At 35.3% G+C, this 22571-nt stretch overlaps 1 protein-coding gene across 3 annotated transcripts in view; it reads left to right on the top strand.

The window, feature by feature from the left end:
• LOC143369734 (uncharacterized) overlaps positions 1–22571 on the top strand; it is a 167250-nt gene that overhangs the window by 3142 nt on the left and 141537 nt on the right. For 2 of the 3 annotated variants that reach the window (XM_076814061.1, XM_076814058.1), the window contains exon 2: positions 19917–20342. In XM_076814061.1, the coding sequence (XP_076670176.1) occupies positions 20176–20342 (167 nt within the window). In that variant the 5' untranslated portion in view covers positions 19917–20175. Of the gene's footprint in view, positions 1–19913; positions 20343–22571 lie in introns of all 3 variants that reach the window. The other variant, XM_076814060.1, reaches the window with a different exon arrangement.

Below are 22571 nucleotides of genomic sequence, written 5' to 3'. Positions count from 1 at the left end.
CTGCTCCGCAGATTTAGCTGGCATTATTGTTTAACAATCGTTTAGTTTGTACAATACTGTACTTAATTTGTATACAGTATGCGGACAAACCAAGCTTAGCGAATTAAGGTAGTTTTTAACCAACTGCGTTAGTTAAATTAGAGTTGGGTAATAAACGATAATTATAAAGTAGTATGATGCTATGGAAGTAATAATAATAATTTTTAACATCGTGTATACACATTTTAAAAAGTTCAATGTTAATATAAATAATTGCAATACGAAAATAGAATATTAAATTGGTTAGCGTAGTGAATTGGAGCAGTAGATCTGGCAACGTCGCATACATTCGCAGCGTCTTTCATAACCAAACTGTCAGAAAAATGTTCGTGTGAATTTGAATCATCGTTCGCTATTTAAATATCTGAACATATCGATTTTGCGACGTTGCCACGTTGACTGCTCTGCGTGATTTCTAAAACATTTGCGCGTAAACCTATTTTTTATGGGCATTTACGAAGAAACCATGTGGTCAGTTTCGCAGAAATTAATAAATTCATTTCGTGGCATTTCGATGGACTTTTCTGCTAATTTTGGTACAGTTCTTGAATATAGTTTTCCTGTTTCAGAAGAAAACCTGAAACTATAACCTCCTTGTTGAAAATGCATCAACTTTAATTAACAATTTCTCGATAACTATGTGGTAAAAAGATTTTAAACTTTGTATAAGGGTTTCTTGTATTCGAAATTAGTTTTGAACGAAATTTAAAAGAATTCTGGAATTTGGTAGAATATTCAGGTACTACCTTAAAGTCTCGCGTTTCTTGATGACTTGTAACGAAACTTGTGAACCGTAACAAAAACCAAAGAACCGATAGTGTGTATAAACTATAAACAGTGGCAACACTGTCAATATTATGTTAATTTTTTAGGTTATATTTTTTTATAGTGTGAAGTTTTGGGAACATGTTTCCAAACTATTATGTTGCTACATATTTCTATGATCAACGACATTATGGAATTTTACGCAAACTCCAGAGTGTTTGAGTGCATGACACCCCTTCACGCTACAGGTTAATAGTCTGTTGTCTTTTATGGGTAATGCCCTCGCCTTTGCTATTATGCACATACATTTTTTTTTAACGTTGAATCAGGTCATTAAAAATATTTTACTTCAGAAGTATCTTCATCTGTACTTCTCTCCCTGAGGATTTATTAAAAATCAGGGTTCACAATTATTATTTCATCAAGTTAATTGATGTTTTCGAATAATGTTTTGTTGTTCTGTATGTACAACTATCTACAGTTGGCCACGACCTGATTTTTCTCATAACTGCTTTTACTTTAATTTTTTAAAAAAAATTATAAACATGAATGTTTACGAATTCAAGAACACCCAATTTATTTCAAGTGAAATATTTAAACTAATTTAAAATATTTTAATTAACTAACTACATTAGGGTAGATTCTTAGGCGGTAGTAACAGGGGGTGAATTTAAGACGCTAAATATCTCAAAAGATATAATTGATATTAACACCAATTTTGGATGTATGATGAACAATGACATTTGGAATACACAGATCCATGTCCTACTTCAAGTAACTTTTTCTTATTGACTTAAAATTGTAATATAAACACTCCCTTTGCAAGTAGTGCTTGTTAGATTTTTTAAACTGTAATTGGACCTTTTTTAAAGTAGTATTGATCGTTGCTTAGCACTTTTAAGAGTCTCGTTAGTAAAAAATTATAATTTAAGTTGAAAAGCACAGAACAGAACCGAATAGTGACAAATAGTGTTCCTGATTTCTCGATATTTTTTGCTTCTCGAGAAATCAGAAATCACATCATACTTCTCGAGAATTCTGGAGAAATTGAAAAAAATATCACAAAATTTATATTTTTGGAATAATGTTGATAATATTTATCAAAAACAGAAGGAACCTTTAAATTGTTCGTTCCTGTCTAATTTGCACAAACCTTGTATAAATGAAAAAACAGATGTTAAATACAATTGATATATTTATTTATTTAATACAAAATTTGTGCAAAGTGAAACATTACTTTTTTATTTTAAAATGGTTTTTCATCTGTTTCTATTTTGTGATAAAATCTGTAGCTGTAGAAAATTTTCTTTCGTTTTGAGTGGATGTTGACTTAATCCTACGTGGCATATCCAAAAGTTATGGTAAATTGGGTGTCCTTCCAGTGGACTGCAAAATATGAAATTCCTTTGTTAAAATCCAGAATTTATCGTCTTCTTGGTTGATACTAATTTCTTGGAGGCTCTCTGCGATTGCTGTCTCTAATTCTTTTCTTAATGGTAATCCTTCATTTTAAGGACCCGTAAATTTTCCAGTATTTTCAGGAGAATTATGGTTACTGTAATATTTCCGAAAAGTCTAGCTACCTAAAAATTGTTTTGACGTTATAAACATATTTGTCGCGGATATTAAATAACAAACGCGTCTTTTGAATCTTTTTGAAGAGATCCTCCATTACCTATGCAACAATTTTATAAAGGCTACAATTGTTTCGTCTCTTCCTTTCGATATTTCCTCTTTAATAACCACAAGAAACTCATTGCTTAATTCAGTAGGTATACCATTTTTCTAAATTGTTAAATAAAAATTTAAGAACACCTTCAGCAATTAATAATATCGAATCTTCTCTACTGAGATTTTCTATTTTAATTCATATAGGTTCTAATGCTACTAATAAGATTTATTATAAATTGCAGATGTGTTTATACGTTCGCGATTAACTAGTAATATACAAATTGAACTAACTAAAAATTCAATTTCGAAAGTAAATGAGATTTATAATAATTTTCGTAGACTCAAGTTTCTCGAGAAAAATAGTATTTCTTGAGAAATAAGAAATAAACATTTATAAAATTTCTCTAGAAATTCTCGAGAAGGAACACTAGTGACAAAGGAGGCGAAAATGGGTGAAATATATTCAATGTGAGAATTGAGCAGATCTGGAAGAATGCCCCAGTCAAACCCTTTTTTTATTTCTGCCACAATTGCGATACCACATAATTGGTTATAGATTTTACATTCTTCATTTATTAATATAATTTAAATAAATAAATATTTTATTTTGTAAAGTTAAATTTATGCTAGCATCGACTCCATGCACACCTTTACCCGCTTCTCATTTTTTATTAATAACTTGGATATTACTTGACATACAGCGAAACTGTTGTGGCTCAATGATGTCAGAACATTAAGTAACATTTCCGAATAAGAGTTTTTGTTGTAAACGTAACAGTTACCGTGTAATCGCATTCCAAAGTCAAAGTGTCACTACCGTCCCCGGTCTACCCTACCACAGGAGCATTAACCATTCGTTTTCTTTTCTACTTTCACTTAAATCATTTCGACAACATCGTGTCCATCTCAAACCACCGTCAAAAACCACATATACAGCAGTAATTAATAGTTATTTATCCGAAATTTTCAAAGAAGAAATAAATTCAGTCAATGTTTGTGGAAACACGTCGATACATGTACTTTTGAGCGAATAAAATTTTGATTAAAAATTTAATAATCTAATGGAATAAAGCTCCATAAGCGACCTGTCCTCTAGCTGTTCACAGGTGTAGGCACATATGCATCTAACTGTTTTAGGCGTTTAGCCCGCCGCATCGAACCCGTCCGTCGCACAATTCGAAGGCACCTTGTTATTAGCGCGATTAATGAGACCGTGGATTGTAGGGAATCAGTGCGAAAATCTAGGCCTTCCGTGGTTAGTTTTTCAACGAAGGTAACACGAAACTCTGTTTAGTCTAAATCCGACTTAAAGCGGTGATAAAGTTATAAGGTGAATGACGCGTACGCGTTGGAGTAAAGGCGGATTCTCACTGCCCGTGTAGCCGTCGCGGCGGTAGGCCTCCACTCGTCGAAGCATTTTACAATTACTGATTTCTTTGATGGAACAGTAAACAAAGAGTGTGAATCTACCGCTATTATTTACTCGTCGCTGGGCTATTCCAACCTAACCTGAAACTTATTTCCTTAATATCTCATCACGCCTGCATTATTTTCTAAATTTAAAGGCATTTTTCTTATGTAAACCGCATATAAGCTTTCGAATAAGACCAATTTCAATAAAATCGGTCCGCGGATAACAGAGATATCGTAATATCGTCTCATGGATCAGTCGAAAAGGACAATGTTAAAAATAGGTTAATTTTGGCATCGACGACCAAAGAATAATTCTTTCGCAGATCGATTCTATACCTTCCAAGGAACAAAAAATGTACTGGCCATTTTTCTGAGAAGTGAAGGGAAAGCTGTGAAAAATGAGGCCAAAGTGCAAGAATATGACTGATTGTGAGACCAGGGAGCGAATTTTTCGCTTTCATTCTCTTCGGAGTATGATCTACTGGCAGAATAATCACTTAAAAAATCGTAACAAGGATTATTTATATCAATTATAACGAATTAGTATTCTGTATAAACATCAAAGTGGTGATAAGTAATGCTTTATCGATGTTATAAACATCGAAAACAAGAAATTCTTCTAGTAATAGAACGTAAGTAAGGATCCGATCATTTTGATTTTTGGATATGTTATAGAGGACCGAAAAATAAGAAATACGTGTTTTTTGTTTTCCCCCTTTTTTAATATTTGGCGGATGAAAACTGCGTTCAAAGTTAGGGGTGAAAAATCATTTTTGTGGATTTTTGAAAATCTGGCGAGTCAGTCATATTTCGCATTCAAAGACACAAAATTCGTCCATTGACACTATTCCCCTATCTCTAATAGTTCTCGAGATATTCCACAAAAATGATTTTTCACCCCTAACTTTGAACACAGTTTTCACCCGCCAAATATGAAAACGGGGAAAAATAAAAAAACACGTATTTCTTATTTTTCGGTCCTCTATAACATATCCGAAAATCAAAATGATCGGAAGCGGACACCTAAAATACTCTCCTTGTTAGTTTAACACTTATTACTTATCCTTATTTACGTTCTATTACTAGAAGAATTTCTTGTTTTCGATGTTTATAATATCGATAAAACATTACTTATCACCACTTTGATGATTATACAGAATACTAATTCGTTATAATTGATATAAATAATCCTTGTTATGATTTTTTAAGTGATTATTCACTTTGGCCTCATTTTTCACAACTTTCCCGCCACTTCTCGGAAATGTGGCCAATACATTTTTTGTTCCTTGGAAGGTATAGAATCGATCTGCGAAAGAATTATTCTTTGGTCGTCGATGCTAAAATTAACCTATTTTTAACATTGTCCTTTAAGATTTTTCTTCGTCTTCTCCAATAAATTTTTTCACGCACACCTTCAGCCAAAACGGAACTAACACACGTTTCGTTCGTCAATCGCTATCTTCACTATGCGATCTACTCCAAATTTTGACAGCTTACCGTCAAGTTATAACCAAGTTATAAACGTGTTTTTACAAATATATACATAAATGAATTTCTTTTTAATTTAAATGATGAAAAACAATTTAAACCTATTCCACCAATCCAATTGTCTTGAAGCTTTGCAGGCGTGCGTAGTTTGGATGACAATATAATATATTTAAAAAAAAAACCGAGAGGGTGAAAAAATTATCCAGTCATCAATTAATAATATAGGCTAGGTAAGTACCGCGGACAGCGCTGCCTCGCGGTCACTTTTGTGACAAGGGGGATGATTAATCGAATGTGGTTGAATATACTGGGAAAGAAATGAGGGTGAAATTAGCGGAAGTTTTAAATGTTTGAAATTAGTTCGAATAACTGTTCTCAACATTAACGAAAATGCAAATAGAGGCAGCATGCTTGCAAAAGCCCTTACCACCTTTACAAAATTACAAGTTGTATTTTTTACGGATCTATTTAGATTTAACTGAAATAATAGGGTTTATTATAGCTAGCACATAATAAAACAATTGTACTGAAATTGGAAAACCCTATGTAATGTTTACAGTGTACTTATTTATAATAGTTTGGAATTTTAAACAGTACGTATTTACCTCAACTTTAACTTTATATATATTTACATTATTTTTTGTACTAATCGCCGCGGGTGTTTCTCTTAAAACGTGGCCAATTATATGATGATTCTTATTTTCATCAATTTCCTCTCGAACTTCACTTGCATGAAAACTTTGTAATAATTTTAGGCCTTTTGTCAAACTTTTTTGTCGAAATACACTGGTATTTACTGCTTGAAATCCAGCTTTTATTATTAGGACCATTATTTTATTTTAAATTACAAAACGCATATTTCACGTTTGAATCTTAAACAGTTGCCGCTCGTATACTCCCAAAACTGAAAAAAAATCCGAGAGACGGCGCGAGCGCTCCGCGCCGGAGATACTTACTTAGCTTATAATAATAATTTATAATATTGAAAATTATCTGAAGTCATTCTCTATGCAAATTATCTTTGTAAAAAGAAGTGAGATCTCCATAATAAACTTCAGAAAAGTAACAAAATTGCGCGAAGTACATGAAATCAAATAAATCACAAAAAGTAGAAGATAATAGTAATTATAAAATAAGAAAATATGTGAAATCAAAATGAGCCGCGCGTACATAAAGGTAATGATAAATACAAATAAATATTTTAATACGAATAAACATTTTATTCAAAATACTTAGCGCTGCGTCCCGAATTGGTGCCGCTAAACTGAATAAATATGTATAAATTGCATTAATTAATCTTTTTCTTTCTTTGTGTATGTGTGCGTGCGCATATGCTACGTATGACATTAGAATTAAATATTTGTAGAATAAATCTGACTGCGTTTCTAATATGTACATATATATATTCATGTATTTTAGTTTGTAAGGAAGCTATTGTAAATTATTAATACGAGGACAATTAACATTTTTTCTGTTTCCCAGCGCCAAGTATTTTGAATAAAATGTTTATTCGTATTAAAACATTTATTTGTATTTATCATTGCCTTTATGTACGTGCAGCTCATTTTGATTTCACATCTTTTTTTACTTTATAATTATCATTATCTTCTATTTTTTGTGATTTATTTGATTTCATGTACTTGGCGTAATTTTCTTACTTTTCTCAAGTTTTTTATATCACTATGCGAAATCCAAAATCCTTTGGAGAGTGTTGCCGCGTCTGGTCATTGTCTGTTCTGGCGCGGAGTAGAAACAGGACGATTATGTTCAGACAAACGTTATAGGTGTTTAAATGCGGGTGTTTATATATAACGTAACGAATTCGTCACGAAGCAGTCACAGGCCGGTCGATATTCTCGTCGGCAATGTTTCGGCTGATAAGTACATACGCATACACATCTCATCCTGAGAGAACGCGTATGAACGGACACCTGTTGATAGTGTGCATTTCTATCAGACAGTATTTGGTTTTCTTGGACGCTTTATATACTCTTTATAATCACAATATGTTTCAATTTCTTTATAAAAGATTCGTGTTCTTTTTTCATTTTCAAGCAAGTTCACAGAACTTTTTAAAAAGAACTTTTCAATGCATTTAAAAGTATTTGTTTATCTAAAAATATTCAGGTTCCAATAATCATATTAAATATAATCACTGTAGCGTTTATAATCATACTAGCTTTACTACTCGGCTTCGACCGAAATTTAATTTCTGATTTTATAAAAAAAAAAAAAATTTGTAATATTTTTGGGGAAGATGGTTACACTCGTCTGAATTAGTCAGGCATAATGAGCTGAGGCACATTTCGTGATCCCAGAGTGTATCGTTCAAAAGTTTTTAGTCGACAGACAAACACACAAACATATAGTAGCTCTCTGCTTTATATATAATATATAAGACTCTTATTTTACAATTCGTTGTTTCTTTCTGAACAAGATTTGTTAGGAGTATTAATTTGTATGATAGAAATCTTCATGCCCCAGTTCCCGGGGTGAATCACTTCTCAAAACAATCTTCAATGCTGTTCGTGTATTCTTTTTCTGTTAATACCTGCCTATCTTATGAGCATTGGTAAAACAGCATCGCTTTGTTCTCACAGTAGAGCCACAGAAACATAAATCTTCTAGAGATGATTAGAAAAATATTGTAACGTTCTAACCACTACTAGGTTATTAGCGATTTAAATCGGCCGCGGTCGGATGCAAATTGATAGTATAGAAACTGGCTGCAAGCATCTTTGTTTGAACGTAACTGTCTTGGTATAGTCTATGTCTAAACGGATAGCGAAAATCGTCCTTAAATTGGAGTGAAAATCGTGATCTTAAGGTAGTTCCCTGAATATTCTACTAAATTCCAGAATTCTTTTAAATTTCGCTCAAAGGTAATTTCGAATACAAGAAACCCTTGTACAAAGTTTAAAATGGATTTACCACATAGTTATTGAGAAATTGTTAATTAAAGTTGATGTATTTTAACACAGTGGCTAATAGCAGAGTCGGAAAAAGGGGGTTATAGTTTCAGGTTTTCGGCTGAAACAGGAAAACTATATTCAAGAACTGTTCCAAAATTGGCACAAAAGTACACCGGAATGTCACGAAATGAATTTATTAATTTCTGCGAAACTGACCAGATGATTTCTTCGTAAATGCCCATAAAAAATAGGTTTACGCGCAAATGTTATAGAATTCACGTAGAGCAGTCGACGTGGCAACGTCGCACAATCGATATGTTCAGATATTTAAATAGCGAACGACGATTCAAATTCATACGAACATTTTTTCTGTCATTTTGTTTATAAAAGACGCTCCGAATGTATGCGACGTTGTCAGATCTGCTGCTCCAATTCACTACGCTAACCAATTTAAGTATCTCACTATGAAAGTTTCCGGGTATACTATATTTAAAAGCGGTGAAACTATTTTAAAATCTGTTAAATTACCTCCAACAATTAATGTAGTTTCACAGTTGGCGAAATGAATAGGCATTCTATTGACATTTTTGGTCGATGTATCAAACCCAAGGAAAACATTTCAGCTTTTTAATGAATACCTATTTATACTTAATTAATGAATATATACTTACAAGGCAACATCCCGAACTCGGAAATTAAAAAATATTTTGAAACTATGTGAATTTGTTGGAAATCTCCTCCCAATTATAACGCAATTTTTGTTTGCTGCCCAAATTTACTCTAAGGGTGTGAAATTGACCCCTGAAAAATCGGTTATTTTCCGATTTTGTGTTATAACTCGCGAACTGTAAAATAATTTTGTTACCAAATGCTACATCTAATTAACAGAAGTAAAGTTTGTCCTCAAACTTTTTTTCTACCTCTTACAGTTCGCGAGTTATAACACAAAATCGGAAAATAGGCGAATTTTGTGGGGTTAATTTCACCCCCTTCGAGTGAATTTGGGCAGCAAACATAAATTGCGTTGTAACCAGGAGGAAATCTCCTACATATTCACAAAGTTTCAGAATTTTTGGAATTTTCGTGTTCGAGATCCTCCTTTGTTAAGTATGTAGGTATACAGGGTCAGCGTTTTATCGTGCAACCCGCGCTCGCGCGAACTTGCAAAGTGGCAACAGCGCCTCAGGGACGCATTCCACTACAACCGTGCACCGTCCCGGCGTTCGGAGAGCTGCCACAGACTGCTGGACAGCAGTGATGCCGGAGCTTCGAGAATTTTGGGATGGTCTCTTTCAAATTAACGTCGCAAAGAGCTATTGGGAATTTCCCGGCCCAGGTAATCGAGCCGCGTGCTCCGCTAATATGATCGGTTTACCACTCGCACCCCAGATTACTGTAATGAGGTTTGAAAATAATGTCGACTGATCTCGTACCCGTCTCAATTTAAAAAATTTTAGCTACGACAGGGTTGACCGCGGCGCTATACCCTTGTACAGTGAAATTTTTCGCGACCTGCGTGTAAAAGAAACAATAATGGCGCATTGTTCCAAAAAATGACAGTAACGGAAGCCGCTATAGGCGTGGCGTTGAGTAGCTAAAACGTTAAAACATTCAGACACAAAAATTGTAGAAAAAAATTCCAGAAAAAAAGTATGAGTAGCTAAAACATTCAGACACAAATATTTTAGAAAAATTTCCAAATGAAGAAAACCAGAACAATAGATTCTGAGGCCTGCAGAACTAATACATAATTGACTAAAAATTTAATTTCTCAATTTCTGAAAGTATAGATAAGGAACAATTGTTTATCAACACCATGAATTAAAAAAAACATTAAATACAGTATTAAATAAACAGTTTGCAAAAGCTTTTTACAGCAATTATGGTTAAAAATTGATAAAAAAAATTAAGTAAATGTAAAATATGTTAAATTATCCATCATTAAGAGGGAAATTTTTTTACTCATTTTTCGGCGCAAATTGCATTCCAATAACTTTTATAGTTCAAAAGTTATACGAAAAAGGCCCCAAATTTTGCAACCCGGGCCGGGAAATTCGGAATAGCTCTTTGCGACGTTAATTTGAAAGAGACCATCCCAAAATTCTCGAAGCTCGGGCATCAGTGCTGTCCAGCGGTCGCTGGCAGCTCTCCGAACGCCGGGACGGTGCATGGCTAGGGATGGAGTGCAAAATCACTAACAGTGATTTATCACAGTGATCGCAGAATCACGATCACGGTCGTGAATGAAGTTAAATCACGACCGTGATCGTGATTTTTTTTAACTTGAGTGAATTGTTTACTGTGATCGTAATTCTTGTTCTTGATTGAATTATTTTTTATAAAATACTTCAATATAGCTTGTGTTACAGTCAGAGCGTGCTAATTCAGAGAATATATACCTAGTATATACATTCATAAATAGTCAATGTGTGCACGCACTGATTTGATTGGCTAAAGTATTCACACATGCATTATACTTTTTAAATAAAGTGAAGAAATATTCGTTAATTTAAATAGATCAAGAACGATTACATTGGTTCAAAATATACAACTGAGATTCTATAAGCACGGTGAGGACTTGAGAATGTTTCGAGAGAAATTAGAAATTGAGGTTATGTGGCGCGCGCAATGAGCAGTTATGCATTCCACCAATCAGATCACGAAAATCGTGAATCACTGTTCTGCCTGCACCAATCAGAAGCGATCACGAACATCACGGATCACTGTTCTGCCTGCACCAATCAGAATCGATCATGAAAATCACAGATCACTGTGAAAAGTCACCGTTTTTGGAAATGAACATGATCGGATCACTCGTGATTCACAAACCACGGTTCTAGCCAACACTATGCATGGTTGTAGTGGAATGCGTCCGCGAGGCGCTGTTGCCATTTTACCTGTTCGCGCGAGCGCGGGTTGCAGGATACAACGCTGATCCTGTACTCCTGGAGTATAATGAGGTAAAATGGCCCTCGACTGTTTTTAAATGCCGCATTTCCAGCATACGAAGTTTCTGACTAAAAAGGAAATTTACTCAACGATTCTCATGGATATGAAGCTATAACAACAAGAAACTATGAAACCATCTTTTAAATTAGTCAAGGTTCTATTACTGGCAAAGCGCATATTCTACCATGCTAAAGGTGGCGTTTCCAATTTGGGATATACTACGGTATGACCCAACCACCGGAATGAACCGAAATTTTGAGGGGTTGGGCGGGAGGAGGGGGGGGGATATAAAATTGAATAATAAATTTATTTAAAAAAAATTTATTATATATATTTTTCTCTAATTTAAAATTTTAGCTGCGGGTATTTGTTAGTTTCTAAGGTATTAATAACAAAACTTTCGGTATAATACATTGAAGTCTAGCTATACACACGTTACTAACACAACCACCTCCTCGTCGCCGTCGACTGTGAAACAGTCAACATACAATGTACGATATTAACCTCATCGCGCAATGTTTGTAACTGCAGTCTCATTTTTAGTATTCCCAAATTCACATCGGTTCGGTACCATGCTTTATGCGCCCCCGCACTGATCTAGCCCCAACCAATATTAATACCCGGGAGAAGTTGGAAAGTGGAATCCGTTGTGTCGGAATTAGTAAACAGCAATAATATCTGAGTTTCTCAACAACAATCGCACTTGGCTTGGTGAAGACCGTTCGCGTCCAGTTTTTGTTACCACGTCCCTATACGTACATTTTGAGGCCGATATCGTACATTGTATCGTCGGCTGTGAAACAGTCGACGGCGACGAGAAGATGGTTGTGTTAGTAACGTCTGAATCATATATTTTTTAATACATTACTGGATTATTCAGTTCATCATTTTCTATGACAAAGTATTAACTTGTGTCGGAAAACTATTAGTTTAGGAGATATTTTAATTTAATCATTAATATTGACACACAAATATCTCCTATACTAAGGAGATATTTTGTTTTTATCAATTTTGACTACATATTTGTAATCAGCGACCTCAAAAACCCCGGGATACCAAGTTTTGTATAAATTGAGGGTTTCACATTGATGCTACTATATTTTTTCCTTGATATGGGGATTTCCGACCACTGTGGGGTAGGGTGGTCCTTAGTTATAGGGGTCAACATTTTTTATGAGTTTTTTTTATCGCACCCCCCTAAATTGTGACACTTGATGAGAAAATGATATGTGCAAAATTTCAAAGTGATTGGATAATGGCAATCCGTGCCACATTTGGGTTAAAGTTTTGAAATTTTAGTGACTTCTTGTCAGTTTCGAACATAATTGTTTTCAGCTATTTTTGAAGTATCAGTGAATATTTTTTAATAAAAGTACAATTTATTAGATGTATAATAATAACATGTATGTTACTTACAGAAATATATACGAAATCTTTGAGTTTTATCTTTTAAAATTAGTATATAACGCAGCGTATAAACTACTGTGCGCAGTCGGGTGGTTGTTCGAATCAAATTATAGTTCTTCTGATGCACAGAAAGTTTATTATTTGTTTTTGTAATAATGATTATAGTATTAGTACTTAGGAATAATTTTTTTTACATAGTTGTAAACGAAATACTCTCTACTGAAATTTAAGTTATACATTATAGATTGAAGGTAATAAATTAGCATATTATTAAATTCTATGTATTTTTCAATATATATTCTGTGTTTGTAAATTTGCTTTCATTAGAGTAAAGTCTCCTATAATGTTCAATTATTTGTAAAGTATATTGTTTTTCTGCCTCACTTTTTGTCAGCAGATTATTATATTGTGATATAAGTTTGACATAACGTTCAGTGGTATCATTTACCACTTATAAATGTGTTGCACTTTGTAAACTTTTCTGATATAACATGTCGTTCTTCCACAATGAATGGTCCTTTCCTAAAATGTCTGTAAGTATATTGTACCTATTAAAAAATTTGACAAGTAAAACGCGGTAATATTCACGATTGCCAGATAATGATATTTTTTCTATGATATTAGAAAGTTCTTTCATTAGAAGCATTTTCATAGGAAAAAGCCTGGAATTTTCACGTAGTTGCATACAGTAACTAAACCGCAGCGTTACATGTCAAGTTTAACTTCCAGATCCACGTGGTCGTGGGATTCTACGACACAAGTTTTTGAGTAAATTATTTAAAGTTTTGTTTAAATATCATTATTATACATATCAGAACAAACAATAGTTTTTAAGGAACTATTAAGTGTTCCGTTATAATAGGGCAGTATCAAATTATTTAAAAAATTGTCATAAAATCTCTAAAACTTCAAGACTTTAATTAAAGTGCGACAGGGGTTGCCGACATCCAATCAATTTGAAAATTTTCAGGGATCATTTTTCCGTCTAGTGTTACAATTTTGGAGGGTGCAACGAAAAATATCGGAAGTCGTGAAATGAGACTTCACGTAGAAATTGGACTTTTATTAAAAAACAATCACTAACTCCTTTATAATAGCGGAACACAATGATGTGCGAAATTAACGTCAAATCACTAAAATTTCGAAACTTTAACGCAAATGTGGCACGAGTTCCCTTTGTCCAATAACTTTAAAATTTTGCACATATCATTTTCTCACTAAGTGTCACAATTTAGGGGGGTGCGACCAAAAAAAAAAGGAAGTCGAAAAATAAGGACCACCCTACTGTGGGGCGGTCGCTCGCTTCGCCCGTACCTTCCGCCGGCGCTGAATATTCGCAACGTGTGCTGCTGCAAAGTGTACGTTAGTGAAAACAACGGCGCGTGCAGCGCCATCCCACTTAATTTGTAACGTAGAAATTCCTGAACTTGTCTTTTGACAACCTTCAGCAAAGTTCGAAAGCTGCGCATGGTTTTGGCAGCGACGGTTTACGATGCTGATTTATTTGACAATTTTTTTCAGAGGGAAGGTATAAACCCTATGCCTAATACTAGTACGAATTTCACCATTCGACATTCCTCGCGCACAGGGACACGCGCACTCGCCCAGGAAATGACCATGGGGTCAGAATCTAAAATACAGGGTCGTAACCCATGTCGCAAATGGAGGTCTCAATCGTGGCAAGGCATAACGCAATAATAATCACAATGCCAGATCGATACGCCGCGATATTCGTTGCATCGCACCGCACCGCAACGGCGTGCGTCATTACAAGGATGAAGGCACGAAAGCGCGCGGAATGCCGCAGAGTCGCGTAACGATGTCGCGCTGAAAAATCCCGCTTAAATTGTCGGTCTCTACGCGAACGTCTCGGCGCTTTTTCCATATATTTTTTTTCTCCTTTCTTTCTTCCAGCGATATGCATCTCCCAGTCGGTCGGGTGACTAGACTCGCGAAGAAAGTAATATGCAAACGACGTAATGAGCGTACAATTACCCGCGCGAGATTGTCCGATATAGGCGGCCTGTAAAATCTGCAAATTGTAAATCAACGTTCCGAGCTGGCCGCACTTTCTAACGTTGCCGCGAGCCTGCAACACTTCGTTCGACGTTTTTGGAAATTCGATGGTCGTAATTGGCGGCTGTTCCAACTCTGACGGCCGGAATGCGAGGAATATGGATTTTTAAGCAGGCTGGAAAGGTCTGCGAGGCTTTTGATTTTCATTCCTTCTCTTGGAGGGTTGAAGAACAAAGAACTGCATGAAATATTCGCTTTCTTTATTACAGTATGAAATTTTAAATGTTCGATTTTTAATATATTGATGTTGACACCAACTTGTATGCTTAGGGGAGACCGGGGCAAAGTGGGACGAAAAATGTTTGAAGTCGAATAAAATTTTTCCCTTTCAATAAAAATGTGTGAAAATAGATTTGTAATATAATTTGAACATTACTATTGATAAATGACGAATATCAATACTTAAAATAAACTTAAGGTATATTAAAATTCAACTTGAAAAGAAAATGCAAAATCGACCACTTTACCCCATATATGGGGTAAAGTGAGCAGAAATAAAATACGTGTTCTAATGAAGGATATAATTATAAAATCAACTGTATTAGAACTTTTAAACTATTTAAACTATTTTTTTTTAAATATATTTCATTAATACAAGCTTAATGTTAATAATTTGTACTTTGTAACTTTGTACTTTGTGTTACTAACCTAAACTCATTTTCTTCTGAAAATGTGTTTTTAAAGGAACTTTGTTTACATGAACAATCTGACATATTATAAATAAAATAAATACATACATAATTTTTAATAAAATACGTACTTATAATATCTAAATAAATTTTTCAACAAAAACATATATTTATCTATCTAAATTTTTTTTTCAAATGGGCTTCAATAATTTTTGGCAGACAGGTTTCACATAAAAATAACGATGTTTTAATAAGATGCTTAACGCACTCTTCATGAGCCCATAAATTGCACTCCTGGCATTGAATCCTTTGCAGCTCGGTTTTCCCCGGTCACTTTGCCCCGAATGTGTACTCAGTGGAAAATTAATTATTTAATAATGTTAGGATTAATGATTTCTCAAACGCGTGTACATGTATGTTTATAAGCTTGTTATAAACACGCAGAAAAAAAATGGAGTTAAAATAACACATTTAAGACTCATTTATCCAAAAAGCTAAATTGAAAAAAAAAACAATTGGAGGTCTCTAAAACTTCATTTTTAATTTTTTAAATGAATTTCCATTTTTCGATACCTGAATGTTCATAATTATCATTGTCGTATTACATACATTTATTACGTCACCAAAATTCTATACGTCCCGAGGAATTATAAAAGTGCAATTATCTACTTACAGGAAATATGGTGGGAAAGTTAGTAGTATAGTAAAGAGAGTTCTAACCAAAATTTGAGTTTTGCGTTCAATACACGTTCAGAGTGGTACGATAGACGTTCAATGCACGTTCAGAGTGGTGCGATAGACGTTCAATACACCTTCAGAGTGGTACGATAGACGTTCAATACACGTTCAGAGTGGTAGATAGATGTTCGATACACGTTCAAAGTGACACGATAGACGTTCGATACACGTTCAAAGTGGTTCGATAGACGTTCAATGGACGTTCAGAGTGGTGCGATAGACGTTCAAAACAGTTCAGAGTGGTACGATAGACGTTCGATACAGTTCAACGTGGTACGATAGACGTTCAATACAGTTCAACGTGGTACGATAGACGTTCAATACACCTATGGCGCCAGTCAAAAGTAGTATGGTGTATTGAACGTCTATCGTACCACTTTGAACTTGTATTGAACGACTATCGTACCACTCTGAACGTGTATTGAATGCAAAACTCAAATTTGGGTTAGAACTCTCTTTACTACATTACTAAAGTTGTAAAAAAAGCAGATTGAACAGGTATAATCGTTGATTTTAAACAATCATAACTTCAAAAGGAATGCCTGAAATGCAAACAGTCGCACGTTATTTTATGAGTAAAAGTCGATATGTGTTCACATTGTACGTGAAAAAGATTAATCAACCACCGATGAAAGCAATAATGTATTCAGGAATGTGTTTATAATTATGTTATAACTTACTTATAAAACAAATCGTCATGTGCTGAACACGATAAATAATTATTATGTTTCGTTCGTGTAATGACAAATGGAATTGTAATTACTTTATCAAACGGATGATGTTATTTGTTGCAGTAGATGTAAGAGATTTATGTAATGTCTTCTGTTGGAAAGAGTATTCTCAGAACACACTGGTAATTCCTAAAGACAAATGCGTAATATTTGTTCCTTCTCTGTTCAGTTTCTTGCAGCAATACCTAGTAGGTACATAGACATATCCCAATTTGCACGTTTGTAGGAAACTTTATTGAAAGCAAACGAACATTTCGTTTATCTGGAAGCACTTTGTTACACGTTCCGGGTGTAGCAGACATAATTTGATGGTAATTAGGTACTAGTGGATGATTTAAATATTGCAATCAAGTATTGATTGATTATTCTATTATTTCCTGATCACCGATGCGAAATTATTATTTTCAAAATTATCCATTGAAATGAAATGACGTACTTGCATTTTAAAAACGAAAGATCTATGGAAGAAAATAGTTCGTAACGCTTGAAAGCATAGCTAGTCCTTGCGCTGCCCACCCTTTCAAGCTTTGGGATAAAAAAACATGCTAACATATTTGCATGTCGTTGACTTTAACGTCTATAAAAATCTAGCTAGCGTCTGCAAGAGCGTGCCAGATGATTCAGACGCGACAAACTTCAGCCTCATTTATAAAGTTCGCAACGTGCCAAGGATACGCGGGTCGCGTTCGTAATCGCGCAGTGTCTCGCACAGGTATCTGCTTTCATAGTTTTAGGTGCGAAAACGTATGCAAGCCCCCTCCGTGGCTTAATTGCATCCAGAAGAAAGGGAAACCCAACGTTTTACTGTCCGTTCGTTCAGATAACTTGTTAGTAATTTATTGGTTATCGATTGGCTTACGATATACGGTGGTCACCGACGCGGACTTGATTAACACCCGATCGCTTGAGCCACGAGGAAACCGCTGCGCCGCGCCACGGCCGTTCCCTGCCCAACCCAGTAGTTGACGATTAATTCCTGTAGGAAATTATAACTTTAAAAGCGCGCCCGCTGTACCATGCACCACATACCAGCCGAAATTATTGGCGCACCGTTTAACGGTAATTGGATCGTTCGTCAGCCAGGACAATAAGGAAATAAATAATTACATATTCTACATTCGGAGATCACATTTAGTCTTTGGTCGCTTCGGATTGGTTACAAGCCTGACGCACGCAGTTCAGCCTATGGGATCCCTTACTTGGTCCAGTTCTACCAATGTCAGAGATTCGTCGCAATAAATTAATTTTATACCTACGCGTGGTTTCTGGTGTATTAGAACGTGATTGAAACGTGACCGCGGGCGTTGGATAATACCAGGGATGAATTGGATCGATTCCGTGACTCTTGCTTCTCTATTTTTCTACATTAGACCAGGTGCAACATCGTGATAGCTTTTATTCGATGGATGATCGTATCGACAGTGATTATAACTGTTCCGTTGATTTCCCGCGCGCACTAGTGATTAACGCTCAATCACTGATCCACGAATAGAAAATCGATCGATATCATAGCCAGATACCAATGATTATCTCGTTTCGCGATTTCAGCCCACCTGTTAGTTGAGCTTTATTACCGACTCATCGCCACAAAAATTAATTAACAAAGAGAGGTTCCCAGGTGCCCGCTTCAGATTGCTTTAAATTTTGGATATGTTTTAGAGGACCGAAAAATAAGATATACGTGTTTTTTTTATAGCGGGCCGTTTTTTATATTTAGGGGGTGAAACCAACCCCCAAAGTTATAAGATTTTCAGGTGTTCATTTCCGATTGCTTTGGTTATTGGATATGTTTTAGAGGACCGAAAAATAAGAGATACGTGTCTTTTTATTTTGGCCTGCTTAAATGTTTAGGGGGTGATACCACCCCCCAAAATTTCATAAGAATAGTTGGTGCCCGCCTTAGATAGCTTTGAATTTCGGATATGTTTTAGAGGACCGAAAAATAAGAGATACGTGTCTTTTTATTTTGACCTGCTTAAATGTTTAGGGGGTGAAACCAACCCCCGAAGTAATAAGATTTTCAGGTGTTCATCTCCGATTGCTTTGGTTTTTGGATATGTTTTAGAGGACCGAAAAATAAGAAATACGTGTCTTTTTATTTTAGCCAGCTTAAATGTTTAGGGGGTGAAACCACCCCCCAAGTTCATAAGAATAGTTGGTGGCCGCTTCAGATTGCTTTAAATTTCGGATATGTTTTAGAGGGCCGAAAAATAAGAAATACGTGTCTTTTTATTTTGCCCCGTTTACATGTTTAGGGAGTAAAACCAACCCCCAAAGTTATAAGATTTTCAAGTGATTATTTCCGATTGCTTTGGTTATTGGATATGTTTTAGAGGACCGAAAAATAAGAAATACCTGTCTTTTTATTTTGGCCTGTTTTCATATTTAGAGGGTGAAACCACCCACATAGCTTTGAGGGGTAAACATAGGGGCAAATAGGTCGTTATAAAAAACACGCATATCTTATTTTTCTGCCCCTTAAAACACACGCAAAAACCAAAGCAATCGGAGGCGAGCACCAACTATTCTTATGAAATTTGGGGGGAGGGGTGGTTTTATTCCTTAAACATGTAAACGGGGCAAAATAAAAAGACACGTAATTCTTATTTTTCGGCCCTCTAAAACAAATCCGAAATTCAAAGCAATCTGAGGCGGGCACCAACTATTTTTATGAAATTTGGAGGGTGGTTTTACCCCGAAAACATGCAAACGGACCAAAATAAAAAGACACGTATTTCTTATTTTTCGTTCCTCTCAAACATATCCAAAATTCAAAGCAAACGGAGATGAACACCTGAAAATCTTATAACTTTGAGGGTTGGTTTCACCCCCTAAATATGAAAACGGGCCGCTTTAAAAAAACACGTATACCCTACTTTTCGGTCCTCTAAAACATATCCAAAATTCAATGCAATCGGGGGCGGACACCTGGGAACCTCTCCTTGCAAGTAGACATTTTCATTAACTTTGTCTTCAGACGAGCTTATAAATCCGTTTTACCAACATTCTTATTCCAACTTTCTCGTTGAACTTCGTGTTACAAATTGTCACAGAGTCCCATGCACTAACATCGTTCTGTTCTGTTTTGTGGCCAGCAGATTGTGATCACGGAGTTGGACGCCTAACATCGCCGTCGAGGATCAGAATTCGAGTGCGATGTTCCAAGTTTCGGGCCAACGAACGAACAATTGTTACACGAGTGTCTCTCATTGCGGCTCGCGTTAAGCTGACTTGCCTTGTGACCGATCGTACCGGGAAGTGAATTTAAACAGTACGATAGAAGGACCAAGAAGAGGGAGTGTCAGAACGCGTGTGAAATGGATGGTACGCCAAAGAAAAGCGAAGCAGTGCTAATATATGGATGCCCATGGCTGGAATTTGGCCGAAATGTGCCAGCGCTACCACCACGCTGTACCGGCAGCCCAAAATTCCTCTCCAGCTAGGGATCCCTCGGCTGCCATCGTGCAAGGCTTGTCAACAGCCACGCACATCGACCAGGCCAGCCCATCATACTCCCATTACACGTGAGTAGACACGCGCCGTTTTTCCAAGGATAATTATATTCTTTGCCAATAAGCCAAACCACACGATTCACTGGGATAGTACCCTAGTAGCATTTACTGTTGGCATTTTGATGGCCAACTAATTCCCAACTTGGGGATACTGTGGGCCAACCAGAAATGCTGCTAGGGTATTCTGTTAACACATTGTACGGCACGATTTCGCTATCACTATGCGCATTCTTCCCTTCATTTTGCATTACAATTTGTCTTCAACTGAATATACAACAATTTGTGTATAAAAGGAAAGAAACAGTCTGCTAGATTTCGTTCAGGGTTCATTTGCGTTTTCGCGCGATAAGTTTGGAAGTATAGAGGTATTATAAGTACACACAGTGGCGAATTTAGCAGGGCGGCTGATGAGCAGTTGCCGCCTAGGCCCCTGCACAAAAGGACCCCGCAGGGCCCCATCTCCAAAAAAAATTATGATTAGGTATAGGTATCCAGACACTACACTTTTTTCGTACTACTACACTTGGCTCGTTTTTAGTAAACTACCTCTTCATTTTCTCCCCAAAATGGGCCCATCAGAACGTTTGCCACCTGGGCCTTTTTTCTTAAATCCGTCACTGATTATACACATACTGCGTCTTTTTACTTATCTAAAATGGGTAAACGTAATAGTGAATTTATTGCAGAAAGTTTATCGGGTTATATCGATATACCTACAGTGACGTCTGTCCAAGAAGAACGACGTCTCGAGCCATTCAAATAAAATAGGTGCTCTAGTGGTTCTGATACTTTCACTGATTCTGATAGTGATTCGGTGCAAAAACGACAATAATGACGGAAACGAGCAAAATTCATTGGAAAATAAATGTGGCAATTATAATAGCATGTCCTATACTCGATAGATTATAATAAATACATTATGGGAGTGGATTTGGCTGATCTTATTATTCTTATTATTCTGTAGTTAGAAAGACCATAAAATTGACCAATATAAAAGTAGGTACTGTTTCATTTTAAACTGGGCATTATTCGATGCATTTAGTTTTTATGTCGAATTAAATGGCAACATAGTTAATACGGTAGAAACAGTTTTCATACACAGTCGAATCCTATTGGAATGAAGGAGCTAGGAATACTGGAAATCACTTCAGCTTTTTCTTCCCGTCCTACACCTTACACGCCAAAATTTTGAAGCGCCGACAAAGAGCGACCCAAGAAATAGCCTCTTTTTGGTCTCACGATTTTGGAACTGAATTTTGTGCCAAATGATACCTTGTAATGAGACATCATTCACGATCAATTTCCAAGTTGAGGTGACAATTAGTTTCTGAGATATGGGAGGTGAAAGAAGTGAAAATTCATTAACGTGTCAGCGCATATCAACGCTTCGATGTATCCACGGACTATTATGTCAGTCCGATAATTTAAAAAATTGTTCCCAGGGGTTTTGCTGACTGCTAACAATGAATTTGAACTTAGATTTTCAAAATTCATTTCAAATTCAGTAGGTACCCCATTGAGTTTACGTTGCTTTATATTATACTGTTCAGCCTTAGGAAATACATTGAAAAAGTTCATACATAGGGACATACATATATATATATATATACACACACAGTATTTTATACATTACACCACATTGATTATGGCATACAGGAAATTAAGAACGTGGGGAACAATATGGACAGGGTATAAAGGATGAATCATATGTGAGTGTTAATATTTTCAAGTTTCAAGGATACATGTAAATTCCAAGACAAGAAGAAAAGGATATATGAGTATGGAATTCTAAATATTTTATTTGTAAAAATATAAGAAGAAAAGGATATATGAGCGTGGAATGCTAAATATTCTATTTATAAAAATAAAATTTAAGAATTTTAAATATTTTACTTATAAAAGTAAAATTTAAGAATTCTAAATATTTTATGTACAAAAATAAAATTTAAGAATTCTAAATATTTTATTTATAAAAATACAATTTAAGAATTCCATGCTCATATATCCTTTTCTTCTTGTCTTGGAATTTAAATGTACCCTTGAAACTTGAAAATGTTAACACTCACATATGAATCGTCTTTATGCTCTGTCCATATTTTTCTTAAACTTTGTTTTTATAAATAAAGGAATTCTAAATATTTTATTTATAAAAATAAAATTTAAGAATTCTAAATATTTTATTTATGAAAATAAAATTTAAGAATTCTAAATATTTTATTTATAAAAATAAAATTTAAAAAT

Source organism: Andrena cerasifolii, chromosome 6 (genome assembly GCF_050908995.1).
Source record: "Andrena cerasifolii isolate SP2316 chromosome 6, iyAndCera1_principal, whole genome shotgun sequence".
Lineage (NCBI taxonomy): Eukaryota > Metazoa > Arthropoda > Insecta > Hymenoptera > Andrenidae > Andrena > Andrena cerasifolii.
The sequence above is the reverse complement of the archived record's forward strand: the minus strand, read 5'-3'. Positions and strand labels throughout refer to the sequence as shown.